We start from the raw sequence: 16,175 nt of genomic DNA, 5'->3' as shown, positions 1-16,175 counted from the left end.
TTTCAGGCTTGGTGCTGGTACCCATTATAATTCAATTCTCTCTCTCTCTCTCTCTCTCTCTCTCTCTCTCTCTCTCTCTCTCTCTCTCTCTCTCTCTCTCCTACATGAAATGGAGCAGCAACAACTAGTACTATTATAATAAATGTTTATAAGTGCATTTGGTAGTAGTTAGTAGTTTTTGGACTTGTTACTACTACTGTTGTTGGAATTATTACTACTACAACTTCTACTATTATTACTACAACAGTTTACTTTACAGGGCCAGATGGAGCTGACTTACTACTGCTACTACTACAATATTCATAAGTGGCAAGATTACTACTACTACTTCTTACTATTTATGGGAGAGCACATGAGTGTTCATAAGTGCATTTAGTTGTTAGAATTTTGGTAGTTTTTGGAGGTGTTACTATAGGGTTGCCATGTCTGAAATTTCCTGGACACATCTGGAATTCAAGCGTTGAAATCTGACTCCAGGTTTTTTTTCTTTTTTTCTTAAATTCTTTAAATATACAGAATTATAGTTTCAGCTTCCATCAATAACAGTTTAAAACATGTCATGTTTCTATAGGTTGAAATGGTAGGAGAGAAGAAGGGTAAGGGTTTACTGAGTGGCAGTTGCTTATAGTCTGGTTTTACTTGACCATTTAATGTGTATGGGTCTTGAATGGAGTTAATGCTCCGAGCCTTCCCTTCATCACATGATTCACCTTATGTTGCGTGCCAATCTTTTCTCTTTCACATGCGTTGATGTAAACATAAATTTTTATTATTTTTTGCTTGTTTGTGGCTTTATGACTTTGTTACTGCAGCAAAGGTAAATTAATTGAGTTTTTAAATTTACATGTTTTCCAATATTATATCAGGTATCAATGAAAATGTGGAATTTTGATCAAGGGGACAATGAGACAGTTCTAGAAAGAAGTAGGTGGTGTAGGTGAGGTGTTAGGAATGAGAGAAGGATGTGTGACACTGGAGAGGAAGAATGCAGATGAACTCAATGAGAGAATCAGCAGGGAGAAGATGCAGAAATCTGTGAAAAGACAAAGAATGGGAGGACCAGATGGGATACCTTATAAAATGTATAAAAATAGTGGTGAAGTCATGATTGACAGGATGACTGAGATGTTTGACAAGGTTTAAGAGGAGAGAATGCCAAGAATGTAAAATTAATATAGGGTGATTGTTGCATAAGGGAGGATACAAGAAATAGAAATAAGATAAAGAACTATAGGCTGATTGAATTAGTAAAGTGTTCAGTGCTTTGTTAAATGGGAGATTGTGTAAATGGATTAAGTGAGCTGGAGTGTTTGGTGAAGAACAGAATGGTTTCTATGTAGACAGGAGAGCTGAGGATAATGTTTGTGATAAATGAAATGATAGAGAGGAAAAGAAAGGATGGAAGTAAACTATATCTAGGTTTTTTTGGATATAGAGAAAGCATGTCACAGGGTTTATAGAGAGAGAAATGTTAGGCAGAGTCTCAGAAAAGATTGGGTTGAATGGAAAGATAAGAAACATAGTGCATAGCATGTATTATAACATGAGAGCTAAATACAGACTAGGAGATATAGAAACAGACTGGGTGAAGAATGAGAGAGGAGTTAGACAAGGATGGATATTGTCACCAACTCTTTTCAGCTTGCATACAGGGGAGTTAGTAACCAGAATGAGAAGAATGAATGCAGAATACAGGAGTAAGTGTGAGGAATTATAAGATATGTGTGCTTCTTTATGCAAATGATGTAGTGTCATGATTGAATCAGCAGATGCTTCGCAAATTTTTTAGATATTGTGGATGAGTATGGAAGATACTTTGGAGTGAGTAGTGAGAAAAGTAAGCTAATGATATAATGAATAGGTCAGAGGATGAAAGTATTGTGGTATAGGGAATTAGAGAGTTTGAGTTGAAACAAGCACAAACATATAAGTACTTGGGGATGTGGGTGAGTCTGAATGGATGTGAAAATACAAAGAATGAAAAGATAAGATTGGTGAACCATTGGGTAGGACGATTGGGAGGTGCAGCCAGAATGAGAGCAAGTAAATGTGATGTGCTGAGAGAAGTGTGGAAGAGTGCGGCTGTGCCTAGTATATTGTATGGTGTGGATGTGATTGCATGAAATGAAAGTGAAATTGACAAGTTATAAGTGGGACAGAATAGAGTGGGTAGAATGGCACTGAATGCACCAAGGTCCATGGCAGTAGAAGCTTTTGAGAGGTGATATAGAATGAGGCACTTTTAGGGAAAGACTGATAAAAACAACCCTTAGGTAGGTACAAGAATAGGCTAGAGACAAAGGTGTATCTGTGGAATGAAAGTGGAAGCAATTGGAGGAAGAGGTGCATGAAAATGACAGAGGCGAGTGGATGGGGGATGAGAATGGCTAGGAGAAATCAAAATGAGCATGAATGGATCGTGACAAGAGAAGGCAGAGTTAGAACTGAATGGGATGCGAGGAAATAGAAGAGTAAGATAGACAAAGAGGTGAAATGGGTGGGACTGAATATATATGGAAAAATGAGATGAAACAAAAGAGCATATTCTGGAATGGTACAATGTATGAGAGATGATATAATGGCTGCTTGGGCAGAGATTTCTCTTCTAAGCTAGGATACAAGTGTATAGATGTGAAGATAAGAAACTACAGATAGTCTGAGTTCCACAGCAAAGTGTGCCAAATGTGTGACATGAGAGAGGAATCTGTGGGGCATATGGTGCTGGAGTTTAAGAGGTATGAGAGAAACAAGAGGGACATAATGTAAGTGATTTGGACTGAATTAGGGATCAGTAAGGATGAGAGTGGAGAAGACAGGAAGGGAGTGGATGGTGTTGCTGCTGGGACTGTTTTAGAGACGAGTGAAAAGATAATTTAGTCTGTGATGGAGTTTCTGGAGAAAATGTAGTATATTAGATGTAGGGAGAATTAGTGTACAGGATATTGCTTTTTTTTTTTTCCCTTATCTTTTTTTTGCCCTCTAATCCAAAGACCTGGCACTGGAATGAACCCGATCCACCTATAGCATCAATATCAAGATCTTAGGATGATGAACACAAATCTAAGAAGAACTTTAATTATCTTTGTTAATACACCACCTAATATCGACTAATGCCCATATATATGTACAACTTTCTTAAGTCTAGATCTTGATCTTTCAAATTTTTACTTTCCCAAACCTAAAAGAAATTCAAATGGACTCAATTCTTATTGTTGTTAGATTGCCATCTTAGGGAGAGATTGTGGGTCTTTTCCTTGTAATGACAGCCCACAAGGGATTACTGAGAGTATTGCTGAAGTTTGTAACACATTTTCTTGGAGAAAACTGTGCTGTTTTAAGGAGTCAAGCCAGGCTTGAGTCTTGCTTGGGTCACACTACAGCTTTTTTTTTTACTACGACGCTCCCGACAGTCTGTACAGGTCAGTTTTCTGCGACTGCATATGGCTGTCGTAACGGTTGAGAGTATTTCAGTGCAAGAAGGACACACAAAATGAAGGACGTCCACCTTCATGGGGGTTTGAAGGTGGAATTTCACTCCTGGTGTCGGAGGCGGCCCTTCCATATTCATGTCCATTGGGCCTGCGATGTCTAAGGATGTCCCAAAGAGATCTTGAGACGACGATGGGACATCATACCCATCATACCCTTCCTTCTGTCCCATCGTCTTAGGTGGGTAAACTGGGGCTATTTTTATTTATTCTTTTTTATTTTTTTATTTTTTTAACTAACGACCGCACAAGAGGTCACACTTGTCACGATGATTCTAGCGACAATATTTTTGTGCCTTACTGCCAAGCGTGTGTTCAAAGACCAGTTGTAACTCAGTATTTTAATGATTTTTTACTCATTTGATGCTGAATGATGTCGTTAGCAGCACGTATGACATAGTATCTCTATAAAGTCATCGTACGTCATTGTACGCCCGACGAAATGGCTTTGCCTGTTGTAAATCTCTTTCTGACAGTTGAATGCAGCACTTGATTGTTGTAATGCTTCTTCAATGTCGTGTGACAAGGACATCTTACAACATTGTATGATATCGCCGCGTTAATGTACGACTTGACTCACAACATCTTACAACATGCCAAAAGCTGTTAAATTGATGTCATTGCTGCCAGTGACAGCCCTCCTAAGACCGTTGGGGACAATGCATAGCTGCGGTGGTGAGTGGACGTGTTGTGTGTGCGCTCCGTTTTTGGCTGTTGTTTTTATAGTTAGCGAGTGGTGTTTGTGCTTGGTGTCTGTGTGTGGTGCTTTTGAGTGTTGGTGAAGTGAAAGTGTGTACTGCAAGTGTTAGATTAGAGTGAAATAGTGGTTAGAATCAGTGTTTGTGAGTTAAAAGTATTTTGGTAGAGCGAGGAGACTAGGCTTGTACCTTGAAAGAGGATTAGTTGACCTCACTTAGGCCCCCCACCATCGCGGTTCCCCCACCCCACCGTCACCAAGTATTTTTATTTGTTTGTTATTTGTTTGTGAGTTAACAGATTGTAAATTAGTATGGCGGTAGCTACTGAGGTATATCAGAGTGTGATTGAGTACGTGAAAGAGAGAGTTGAGGTGAGATTGAGCAAGTTTGTTGTGTGTGAGATGTGTGGGCATGACAGGAAGGTCGTTGACTTTTCTGAGTGTATGGTGTGTAGGCTCAAGAGTGAGAATTTAGTTCTTTCTTTTGAGCACCGAGAATTGCGAGAGAAAATGAGAAAGCTAAGTGAGGGGAAAAGTGCGAACGAAGTTCTCATCTTTGAGTTGAAGGAGGAGGTTAAGAGGCTTGGGGAGGCAGTGGAAAAAATTAGGCAGGAGATTAGTGTTAGGTCGAAGGTTGGACCTTCTGAGGGCGACAGGGTGGCTTGGCCCTCTGTCGGGAAGAGCAGAGTGGGAAGAGGGAGCAGGCGAGCCAGACTGGGAAAGATAGTAGTCAGGATGGGCAGAGATGGCAGGTTGCGAGGGAAGGAAAGCGGAGGCAGTTAGGGAGGATAGGACTAAACCTGTTGAGTGTGAAAATAGGTTCGGTTTGTTGGAGGGGAGGGGAGAGTGAGAGTGGAGTGAATGAAGTGGTTGTGGTGAGTGAAAGGAGAAAGAAGGGGGTAGAGGAGAGGAGGAGGAGGGTTGTGCCTAGCACACCTCAGGTGTGTGTGGTGGGTGACTCTCAGGTTAGGTATTTAGATAGCACTTTCTGTGGGAAAGACAGGGATAGGAGGACGAACGTGTGTATGCCTGGTGCAGGTGTGAAGGCAGTGAGTGAGGAGGTGCAGAAGAGGGTTGGGGGGATGGAGAGGGAGGGTGTAGTAGTTTTGCACGTAGGTGGGAACGATGTCAGAGCAGGTGGGTCGGAGGAGTTAGTGGCAAGATTTCGGGAAATGTTAGGCAAGATAAGGGAGAGTGGTAGGAGGTGTGTAGTGTCAGGAATCTTGCCTCGTGTGTATGTTAGCAGGGAATGGTTGTCTAGAGCCATTGGTGTGAATGATCGGGTAAAAGGGATGTGTAAGGATGTGGGTGTCAGCTTTGTGGATGTATGGGATAGGTTCTATGGGCGAAGGGATTTGTATGCTAGGGATGGTGTGCATCTGAGTAGGAAGGGTGTGGATGTGCTGAGTGGATGTCTGGAGGGGAGTTGGGATGGAGTGTAGGGGTGAGGTAGCAAATGCATTCCAGAAGAAAGATGCTAGACATAAATTAGATAGGATAAACAGAGATAGTGAAAAGATTAGGAAAGATTTCCAGGTGCAAATAGGAGAGAATAAGATTAGGATTCCAAATAAGGAGACAGCATCTAGGAAGGTAGCAGGACTTAAATGTTTTTATGTAAATGCCAGGAGTCTTAGGAACAAGAAGGACGAGTTATCTAGTTATATAGTTGAGGAGGACTTAGATGTTGTATGTGTCACAGAGGCATGGGTAAATGAGGAAAAGTTTAGGAAAATAGGAAAGAATATGAAGTAGATGGATACATTATGTATTTACACCAGAGAATTGGTAGGATAGGTGGAGTAGTTATTTATGTAAAAATCCTTCATTTCCAGTCAGGTTAATGGTATTAAGGTAGATAACAGAGTAGAGTCCTTATGGCTGGATGTTAGAGTAAACAAAAGTAAGGTTATTAGAGTAGGAGCTTTTATAGACCACCTAACCAGTCAGCAGATGTAGACAACCTTATGGTAGATGAGATAAATAGGGGTGTACTAGTCAGACAATTATCTTAGGGATTTTAATCTTAAGTCAGTAAACTGGGAGAGGATGGTAGGAGATGCTAGTGAAAATAAGTTTATGGAAAGTTTTCAGGATAACTATTTAGTGCAGATGGTAGATAAACCTACTAGGGGGAGGAAGGTTTTAGACATAGTACTAACAAATATTGAGCATTGTTTAAAGGAAGTTGAGGTAGGAGAGACTTTAGCAAACAGTGACCATCATATAATTAGATTTATCATTAATTCCAGTAGGGATAATATAGTGAATAAGACTAGAGTCCCAAACTATCAGAAAGGCAATTATGGTAGGTTACGTCAGTTATTAGGAGAGGTAAACTGGGAAGATAGTTTTGGAAATAAAACTGCACAGGAGATGTGGGATATTTTTAAGGTTGTAGTAAAGGGTATAGTGATGCAGTGTATCCCTTACAAAGATATAAGGCAGAGAAACAGGAAGCCATTATGGTGGACTCATGAGATAGGTAGCCAGATCAGAGAGAAGAAGAGGGCATATAGAGAGTTGCAGAAAAGTGGGAAGATGTAGATTTGATTAGGTACAGACAGGTCAGAGATGATTTGAGTAAGGTTATAAAAAAAGTAAAAGGCAGGCAGAGATAAAACTAGCTAGAGCTGGGAGTAAAGATCCCAAAAATTATATAGTTATTACAAGGTCAGTGATAAAAGAAATAAGGATAGGATTGGACCACTCAGAAAAGATGGTGTAGTAGTGGATCAAAATGAAGACATAGTAGAATTATTGAATGAACAATTTTCTTCAGTATTTACTAGGAAAGAATAGGAAATCCTGTTACAAACAGTGCGACGAGTAGTTTAAGAGCTTTAGAAAATATTGATATAAAACCGGGAATTATTAGGAAATTTATTCTTGAACTAGACGATAGGAAAGCTAGTGGTCCTGATGAGCTACATGCCAGAGTACTTAGGGAGGGTGTAGACAGTATTTCTGAAGCACTTAAGTTAATCTTTGAAAGATCACTTAGGTTTGCTGAGATACCTCAGGACTGGAAGTTAGCTAATGTTACTCCAATATTTAAAAAGGTAGGAAGGATGATGCGAATAATTATAGACCGATCAGTTTAACTAGTATAGTATGTAAGATACTAGAGAAAATCATTAAGGGTAGTATTTGGGAGCATTTAAATGAGAATAGATTAATTAGAGATACCCAACATGGCTTTAGATCAGGGAGGTCCTGTCTTACAAATTTGCTCGATATCTTAGAATATATTACCAAGGAGTTAGATGATGGAAATAGCATAGATGTTATATATCTAGATTTTAGCAAGGCGTTTGATAAGGTACCGCATAGGAGGCTAGTGTACAAATTGAGACTACATGGGATAGGGGTAGGTTAGTTGATTGGATTAGTGAATGGCTTTCTGATAGGAAACAGAGAGTAGTATTAAATGGGGCAATGTCTGAGTGGAAGGAAGTGGTTAGTGGGGTACCCCAAGGATCAGTGCTAGGACCTCTTCTTTTCTTGGTGTACATTAACGATTTAGATATAGGAATTAGTAGCAAAGTATCAAAGTTTGCAGATGATACTAAGATAGCATGTGCAGTACAGGGTGAAAAGGACAATTACAGAATACAACGAGACCTGGACAGGCTGATAGCATGGGCAGACAGGTGGCAGATGGAGTTTAATTCTAAAAGTGTCAGGTTATGCATTTAGGTAAAGACAACACAAACTTTAGCTATGAGATGGAGGGATGTTGGCTAGAGGCAGTAGAGGAAGGAAAGGATTTAGGAGTAGTGATAGACAGGACTATGAAATTTTCAAAGCAATGTTTAGAAGCAAGAAATAGGGCAAATAGGATCCTGGGTTTTATAAATAGAAATGTTAGTTATAAAAGTAAGGAAGTGGTGCGTAGCTTATATAATTCCTATGTTAGGCCCCATTTAGAGTATTGCATACAGGCCTGGTCACCCCATTATAGGCAGGATATCAACATGTTAGAAGCAGTTCAGAGAAGAGCAACTAGGATGATACCAGCATTAAAGCGCCTGGAGTATAGAGATAGATTAAAGGAATTAAACATGTTTTCATTTGAGAGGAGATGTATAAGAGGGGATATGATAGAGTTATTTAAAATATTCTCAGATACTAACTACATAGATGTGAGATCTTTCTTTACCTTAGAGGAGGGAAGTAGGACTAGAAATCATGGCAGGAAGATTAGAAAGCAAGGCTGCAGGTTAGATATAAGAAAATATTTCTTTAGTCATAGGGTGGTAGACTTCTGGAATGCATTGCCAGAGAGGGTTGTAAATAGCACTAGTTTGACAATGTTTAAAAACAGACTTAAATTTATTAGATTTATAATTATGTATAGTGCTTCATGATAGTTTTTATAAGAAATTTACTATAGTTAAACAAGACATGATCCAGAGGAATTCACTGCAGGACTTAGCCCTGTTAATGGGCCAAATATTTAGAATTAGTATATAATGTATTGTGTATTTGTAAGTGTATCTTTAAGTGCTGATGACGAGGTCACTGTGCGATTTATACAGGATAACCTAGATGGGCCCTGGTGGCCCTTTATCCTATTATTTATGTTATGTTATGTTATATGTCATAGTCAAAACAAAAGCTGTAGTGTGACCCCAACATGTGAATTGTGAAAAATGTAAGGTCTTGAAATGGTGGAAAGAAAATTTGACTTTGTGGACTTTTACCTTTGTCGGGACAGCCACATGCCTACAGAAGATTGCCTAGCTTTCATTAAGAATTTGAGCATGCTAGATAGACCTAATGTCTCTGATATTCATTCATTTATGGTATCGGGGTTTGTAAATCATCTGGCCCCACTCCTGGCCATAGTTCTACTCAAGAACCCTTTCTTAAAACTATCAAAGAAGTCAGTGGGCAGGCAGCCACAGGCCAAGTTCTGTCATGCCCAGCCCCTGTTTTCTTAAATTTCTAAAAGTTTGTTCAGTAGGTCAACATACCACTGTGCTATGCTATGATCCAAAAGTTACATTTCAATTTCTTAGACACCCACACACCTAGCAGTGTGTTGAGTAGCAGTGTGTTGATAGGTAGATGACGACAGTGGCCATGTTCCATTCCATCCCCTCAAAGCTCCTTTACTACTACCATAGCAAGTGTTACTATTCACTCACATTTATGTTTCCTTAACCTTTTATGGTTTGGAAGATAATTGTCTGGTAAAGAAAAAAGCACATGGCCTTCTGATAAGGGGAAAAATAAATGGTAAATTAATTCATTGGCTGTACAATAGAGGCATATGGCAACTGAGAGAGGATGGGAGGCCACTACACTTGCCAGTCAGTCTGTGTTCCTCACACATCCTGCAGTGCAGCTTTACACATGACACCATGTTGTTCTAAGATTTTGTACTAAAACTCTGTACTTGTGTACAGAGTTACTGATTGAAAAAGACAAGTTAAATGATAACAGAAGTTGAATGATAGCATATTTACTGATTTTCATAAGTATTTTTAATATACTTTTCTTACCTTCTTACATTCTCTCGGATGGGTATGATCATCCCATGTTGTGTGGTGACTCAACTTGCGAATGTTTCAATAACATGGGATCCTAACCGTATACCGAATTGCATCAGATGCATTTAAGAAATCCATGTGTGTGTCTAGCTACCTATCAGTGTGGTATTAACCATTTATAAAATCAGCAAGACTTAATATGCCAGTTAATCAAAGATGGCCAGTGTTACTATGATAAAAACTACCCTACTATTGCCATGACAGACTGGTACAGGGAGGGATGGGCTACATCATTCTTTAGCAATATTATTAATGTTGCTCAACAGATGCACCCTTTGGCTGCAGGGGAGACTGACACTTGTTCTGTGTCTAAGTTGCCATCTCACCCAGGCTGAGATGGGGTGCATTGCTGTCCTAACCTATTATCATCAATTGCAACTCATTGCTTAAGCTCCTTGGCAATAGAACCTTAACTGACATTGCCAACCTTACACTCTTCCAGCTGAAGGAGTCAACACTAAAAAGTTCAGCTTTCAAATTAAATACTATTTGCATACCAAGAAAAATAGTGCTGCTGATATACTTTAGCTGTACTCAGCACTTAAGGCCTCTCCTGGCAGAGCAGATCTGAATTTAGCAATGGCCGCTGCTGTCATCAGACAAGACTACCTTATGGGTGAATCTTCAGTCTGGGATGCTTTCTCTTATGATCCTGTTGGTCATGGATACTACTTTTGATGACCCTGTACAGTACCAGTCGATGCTGGCCAAAGTTCTTGCTATGTACTAACAGTAGGTAACATTTTTTGTGGCATTTTTTCTGTTTGGAAGTACAGACCAAATATCTGGAACATATATATTATGCCCTGGATATTCTCACAATTTTTTTTATTGTTTTACTTATATTATGCAATACATGGTCAGACCATTACATAACATAGATAAATATGAAATTTCATGGGTGATTCAAGTGAAATTTTACACTGCATAAAATGAGGAATCTTAAAGAACAAATAATGTAGAGTTTTCAACAAAGATTATAACCAAATTGATCCTAAGGAAGCAAAACATTTGTCACTAAAAGATGTATGGCTGCTCATGAAAGTATTGAAATTAAATTAAAACTTGAGTGAAGGTTAAATCTGAAAATTAATTTTACAGTAACACAACTTTTTTGCTTAAAGAGGGGAAAAAAAACATTATGTACAATGACTGGATCAGGAGATCCTCCCGAGGTAGTAAGAATGGCAGTCCTTTCTATTACCTCACCAATGCCAATGAAATTTTTCTACTTTTGAAGAATGCTCTAACAAAAACCTTGAAAAGTTACAATATTTGCATGACAACATTAGCTACATATCACTTTGCAGTACATCTGAGCTAAGGTAGCTCTGTCATTAGTGAACATAAAATATCTTTCACTATTATTTACTTACAGCAAAGGACTATGCAACACTTTCCAAGATACCAAACACCTAATATTTTTTTGCATCTTGTTGAGATAAGACAGGCAAAGAATGAACTTAGCATCAGTATGTATTCTCTTTATAAGCTCCTATAAGGAACATAACACTTAATAAATTATAGTTTCTTTTCATAAGATGCCTCAACAACCCTGCTGACCACTGCACTGAGCCATAGGTTTCACAATCCTCCCAGTGATGTCTCGGGGCTGCTGTGGAACCTGACCCTGCACATCCTCATCCTCATCACTGTCCGAGTCCACATTGTTGTCCGAATCACTGGAGTCTGTGTAAACTCCCAGACCTGGTAACACTGCAATGCACTGCAGGTTGGACTTGGTGTTGGGGCAGCTTACTGGTGTGTTACATGAGTTTGGTAGGTTTTGGCTAGCTGGAGCAGGACCTTCATTTACTGAGGAGCTCTCAGCTGGACTTTCATTTGCAGAATCTGAAATTTGATTTATCTTTATTAATGGTGTTAGCATAGATTTACGGTAAGTTAAGGAAATAAAATACAGCCAGTATTTTCCTATGCATGCCTTGAACAAGTAAATGGACTCGCACCTTACTACTGAGTCCCAAGATAGTTTTATATATATATATATATATATATATATATATATATATATATATATATATATATATATATATATACATACATACAGTGGTACCTTGATGTACAATTTTAATTCATTCCGTGATGATCGTTGTATATAAAAGAAATCATATATCAAATCAATTTTTCCCATAGAAATTAATGGAAATAGTGTGATATGAATTTACCCCTCCCCTATAAAAAAAATTAACATGCTTTAAATACCAACCAAATATAAGAAAATACAATGTTTATTGTATGCATGATATAAATTAACTATATTGCCCAAAATAACAACTTAACCCGCAACACTCGGGACACATCGATAGACATTCATCATGCAAGACTCAAGGCATGTCGATAGATGTTTAGGCTTTTTATGGCTATATTTTAGCTATTTTCTTCCTGTTTTCTTTGCTTGTTAGCTGGCATCACTCATCAGGAGTAAACATATGCTCTACGTCACTGTGTCACCAACAATGGATGGTAGGAGCGACAATGATTTTCACCAACAATGGATGGTAGGAGCGACAATGATTTCACTGCATCCTCTCCCGCGTGCCTTACTTCTATACCTTGGGTCTCTCACCATGTTAAGGGGAGAAAACTTTTGAATGAGAGTGGTATCAGAACAAGAGAGAGAGAGAGAGAGAGAGAGAGAGAGAGAGAGAGAGAGAGAGAGAGAGAGAGAGAGAGAGAGAGAGAGAGAGAGAGGATACAAGGGACCCGTTTTCTCTCGCTCTAGCCAAGGCCGCTGAACCCAATTGGACGCAAGACCTTGTAAACCAATAATACTACCACATTCAACCCGTGACAACCATGACATTTAGTGACTTCTGGTTTTTTGCATTGCAAAGAAGAGTAGTTGCTTATGGGCAGAACACCATTTGTACTCACTCGTTTATTGAATTTCTAAGTGTAATCAGTATGTGAATACAGGATATTTTGTGTGTTTCTCGCCAAACTTTTACTTTAGGGATACATGATCACAGGGTCTTGAGTTCACAAAACTTAAGAAGAAATACACACTGCCAAGGAGCACAGACACATACATGCACAAAGGATGAACAATGATACACAACACAGGCTGAATGTTTAGGTGGATGCGGGTAGCCGAGCGGTCTCTGAGTCACCTACGAGTACCAATAGCTATTTGTATCTTAAAAATATCGTCATATTTCAAGGTGTAAATTATGTGAAATTTTTCGTCGTATATCGAAAAAATTGTATGTTGGGTCGATTTGAGGTATTACTGTGTGTGTGTGTGTGTATATATATATATATATATATATATATATATATATATATATATATATATATATATATATATATATATACACACGTTTGTTAGGATATTGGGCCACCGGTGTACCCACTACTTTTATCATATCATATGAGTCATTGGAGGTTAGAGGAGCTACGTACAAATTCTTTCACATTCTCGCATTTATGTTCACAAAACAATATTTCTATTAGCTTTTTACAAACCTTGCCCCCAAAGAAAGGATGGTTTTGTAATGCATAAAGTGAAATCTTACATGTAATACCAAAAAAATAAAGCAGAGATGAGATGAACCACAGACGAAGCGGGAGACTTGAGGTGACTCGGCCGCTTCTTCTTCTTGTGACCCTTTTAGCCTGCGTGTTGTCTTTCCCCATGATATTTGTTTCCACTCCTCTATTGCCTGCTATAATGGATATCATATCTTAGTATTCATATACGCTCATGCCACGAGGATAACCTCGACTCCGTGGCACTGAGTGATAGTGAATTATTAATGAAATACTGCAATATTTCATTAGTAATTCAATATCACTCAGTGCCACGGAGTTGAGGTTATCCTCGTGGCATGAGCGTATATGAATATTAAGATATGATATCCATTATAATAGGCAATAGAGGAGTGAAAACATAAACATCATGATGAAAGTAACACGCAGGCAAAAGGGTCACAAGAAGAAGTGGCCGCGAGTTTCCCGCTTCGTCTGTGGCTCATCTCATCTCTCTGCTTTATTTTTTGGTATTCCATGTAAGATTTCACTTTATGCATTACAAAACAATCCTTTCTTGAGGGGCAAGGTTTGTAAAAAGCTAATAGAAATGTTGTTTTGTGAACATAAATGCATATATAAGACAAACACCACCTCCAGAGATGGTGTTCCCAGCAACCTCAGAGCAACCTTGTCACCGTCCCTCCAAGCATTCATGGATGCCATTTCGCTGTTAAAGAATCTTAGATCCAGCTCCAGGAGTACTAGAGACAGAGGCGGGGAGCCAGTCAATCACAGCGAAGCTACCGCGTTCGGTCCCTCACCCGGCAAATTCAAACCCAGAAAATTCGCTAAAACCTATTTGGTTGTACGTTATGCGGACTTTTTGGTCTAACTTTATATAGTACGTTAAACTGGAAATTCGTTAAACGAGCGTTATATATATATATATATATATATATATATATATATATATATATATATATATATATATATATATATATATATATATATATATATATATATATATATATATATACATATATATATATATATATACATATATATAAATAAATTGATTTACGTGTGTTTTGATTCACATGTTTTTGTTATAACGATACCGAAAAAATATAATTAGTTTAATTTGCGCGATCGGTTTGCTCATATGTGATTTGGCCCAACCGGATTTTCAAACTGTGTGCCAGAGAGTTCCGTAGCTGGGAGATAGGTGGAAGCTCCGCTCTTCTCGTAACTCATTTGCAGTCTGCCAGCACTGAGTACAGACGGAATCTCTTCAATCTGCCTATAATTCACCAAGATGGCCCGAAGACGTCCTTCATCTTCTTCTGCATGTGGGGTTATTTTTGATAATTGGATTTTTGATAAAGTGGTAAAGCTCAGAGGAAGATGGTGATTGACTGTGATGTGAGTGGTGAAGGCAGTGATGCATTTGAGTATTGTGTTTATGTATTCTTTGTTTTGTTGTTTTCTCTTAATTTTTGCTTTCTCTTATTATTTCTTGCTTTTCCCTTTACTTTAAATACACTTCTAGTATTTAGAATGGTAAATAATAAAAACATGTCAATTTAGCCACATCCCGCATCCCCCTATTATCTATTGTTTCTTATGAGAATTACATGTTTGTTTTACGCGAATTATGCGAATTTTGATATATGCGATGCCTCTTGGAACGCATCTATCGCGTAAATCGAGAGTTACCTGTGTGTGTGTGTGTGTGTATATATATATATATATATATATATATATATATATATATATATATATATATATATATATATATATATATATATACACACACACACACACACACACATACATACATGCAGGGGTGCTCCCTTAATGCACAGGAAAGGGACTGAGAAAATGTGCACATATATAAAAAAAAATGCACTAACCGAATAATAGAACCCTATGTTATAAATAAAATTGGGACCAGGGCCCAACCCCGACTGAGAACTTTTCTAGATTTAGAGAGGAAACACACAATACGAGGAGGCTGATAAACGTGGAAAGAGAGATAAGATACATGAAGGTGATGTTGAGTATGATGAAAAAACGAGACAAATTGATAAAAGAAAACATGGAATTAAAAGTGAGGTTGGAGGAATGTGAGAAAGTAAGAGAAATAAATCAAGAGATGAAGAAGGAAATGCAGGAGATAAAGAAACAAAATGATATACTAAAGGTTAAAAGTTATGACTATGAAGACTCCTTAAGGAACCTATAGGAAAAAGTGCAGGATGGGGAGGACAAAGTAGGGAATGGAATGAATGAAAGCAAACCAGAGGAATTACAAAATGCATGGAAACAGGAAAAAGTTAAATTTTTGGAGGTAGTAAGGAGGCAAATCCAGCAAAAAAAAAAAATAAATAAATAAACCTATACAAGTAATTAAGGAAAAAGGAGAATTAGTGAGAGATACAGTGGATAAGAGGAAATGTTTCTTAATTTCTGGGATGAAGGAAAAAAAATCCAAACAAGTTCATGAGAAATTGTGAAGAGTGTGAAGAGAGAGAATTGGCAAAAACTATTATCAAACAGGTTCAGAACAACACACAGGAGTTAAATCAGGAGGTGGAGGAAGTGATTAGATTGAAAAGATTTAGTGAAGGGGGTAAGAGACTGATGAAAGTGAGGATGAGATTGCAGGTGGCGGTGGAGGAAATTATAATAAGGAAAGGGGAAGTTGGCCAATTATACTGACTCTAAGGATATATGGATACAAAGAGATATGAACCTGCACGAGAGGGAGAAGAAGAAAGTGCTAAGAAATGAGGCTAAGGAAAAAACAAGAAAAGGACGGAGATCAAGAAAAAGAATTTCTACTGAAAGGTTTTAGATATGAAACTAAAGAAGTGGTATCTATGGAAGGAGGAGGAGGCAAGAAATTAAGTGACATACTAATTTAGATAGATTGTTATC

The 16,175-nt window shown here is 38.2% G+C and overlaps 1 protein-coding gene across 3 annotated transcripts in view; it reads right to left on the bottom strand.

Moving 5' to 3' along the window:
* Positions 1-10,554: 10,554 nt before the first annotated feature.
* LOC123520856 (PSME3-interacting protein-like) overlaps positions 10,555-16,175 on the bottom strand; it is a 60,832-nt gene continuing 55,211 nt past the window's right edge. For all 3 annotated transcript variants that reach the window (XM_045283497.1, XM_045283499.1, XM_045283498.1), the window contains exon 5: positions 10,555-11,594. In XM_045283497.1, coding sequence (XP_045139432.1) covers positions 11,290-11,594 — 305 coding nt within the window. In that variant the 3' untranslated portion in view covers positions 10,555-11,289. The remainder of the gene's footprint in view (positions 11,595-16,175) is intronic.

Source organism: Portunus trituberculatus, chromosome 47 (genome assembly GCF_017591435.1).
Source record: "Portunus trituberculatus isolate SZX2019 chromosome 47, ASM1759143v1, whole genome shotgun sequence".
Classification (NCBI taxonomy): Eukaryota; Metazoa; Arthropoda; class Malacostraca; order Decapoda; family Portunidae; genus Portunus; species Portunus trituberculatus.
Note: the sequence above shows the minus strand (reverse complement) of the source record. Positions and strands in the feature narration are given on the sequence as shown.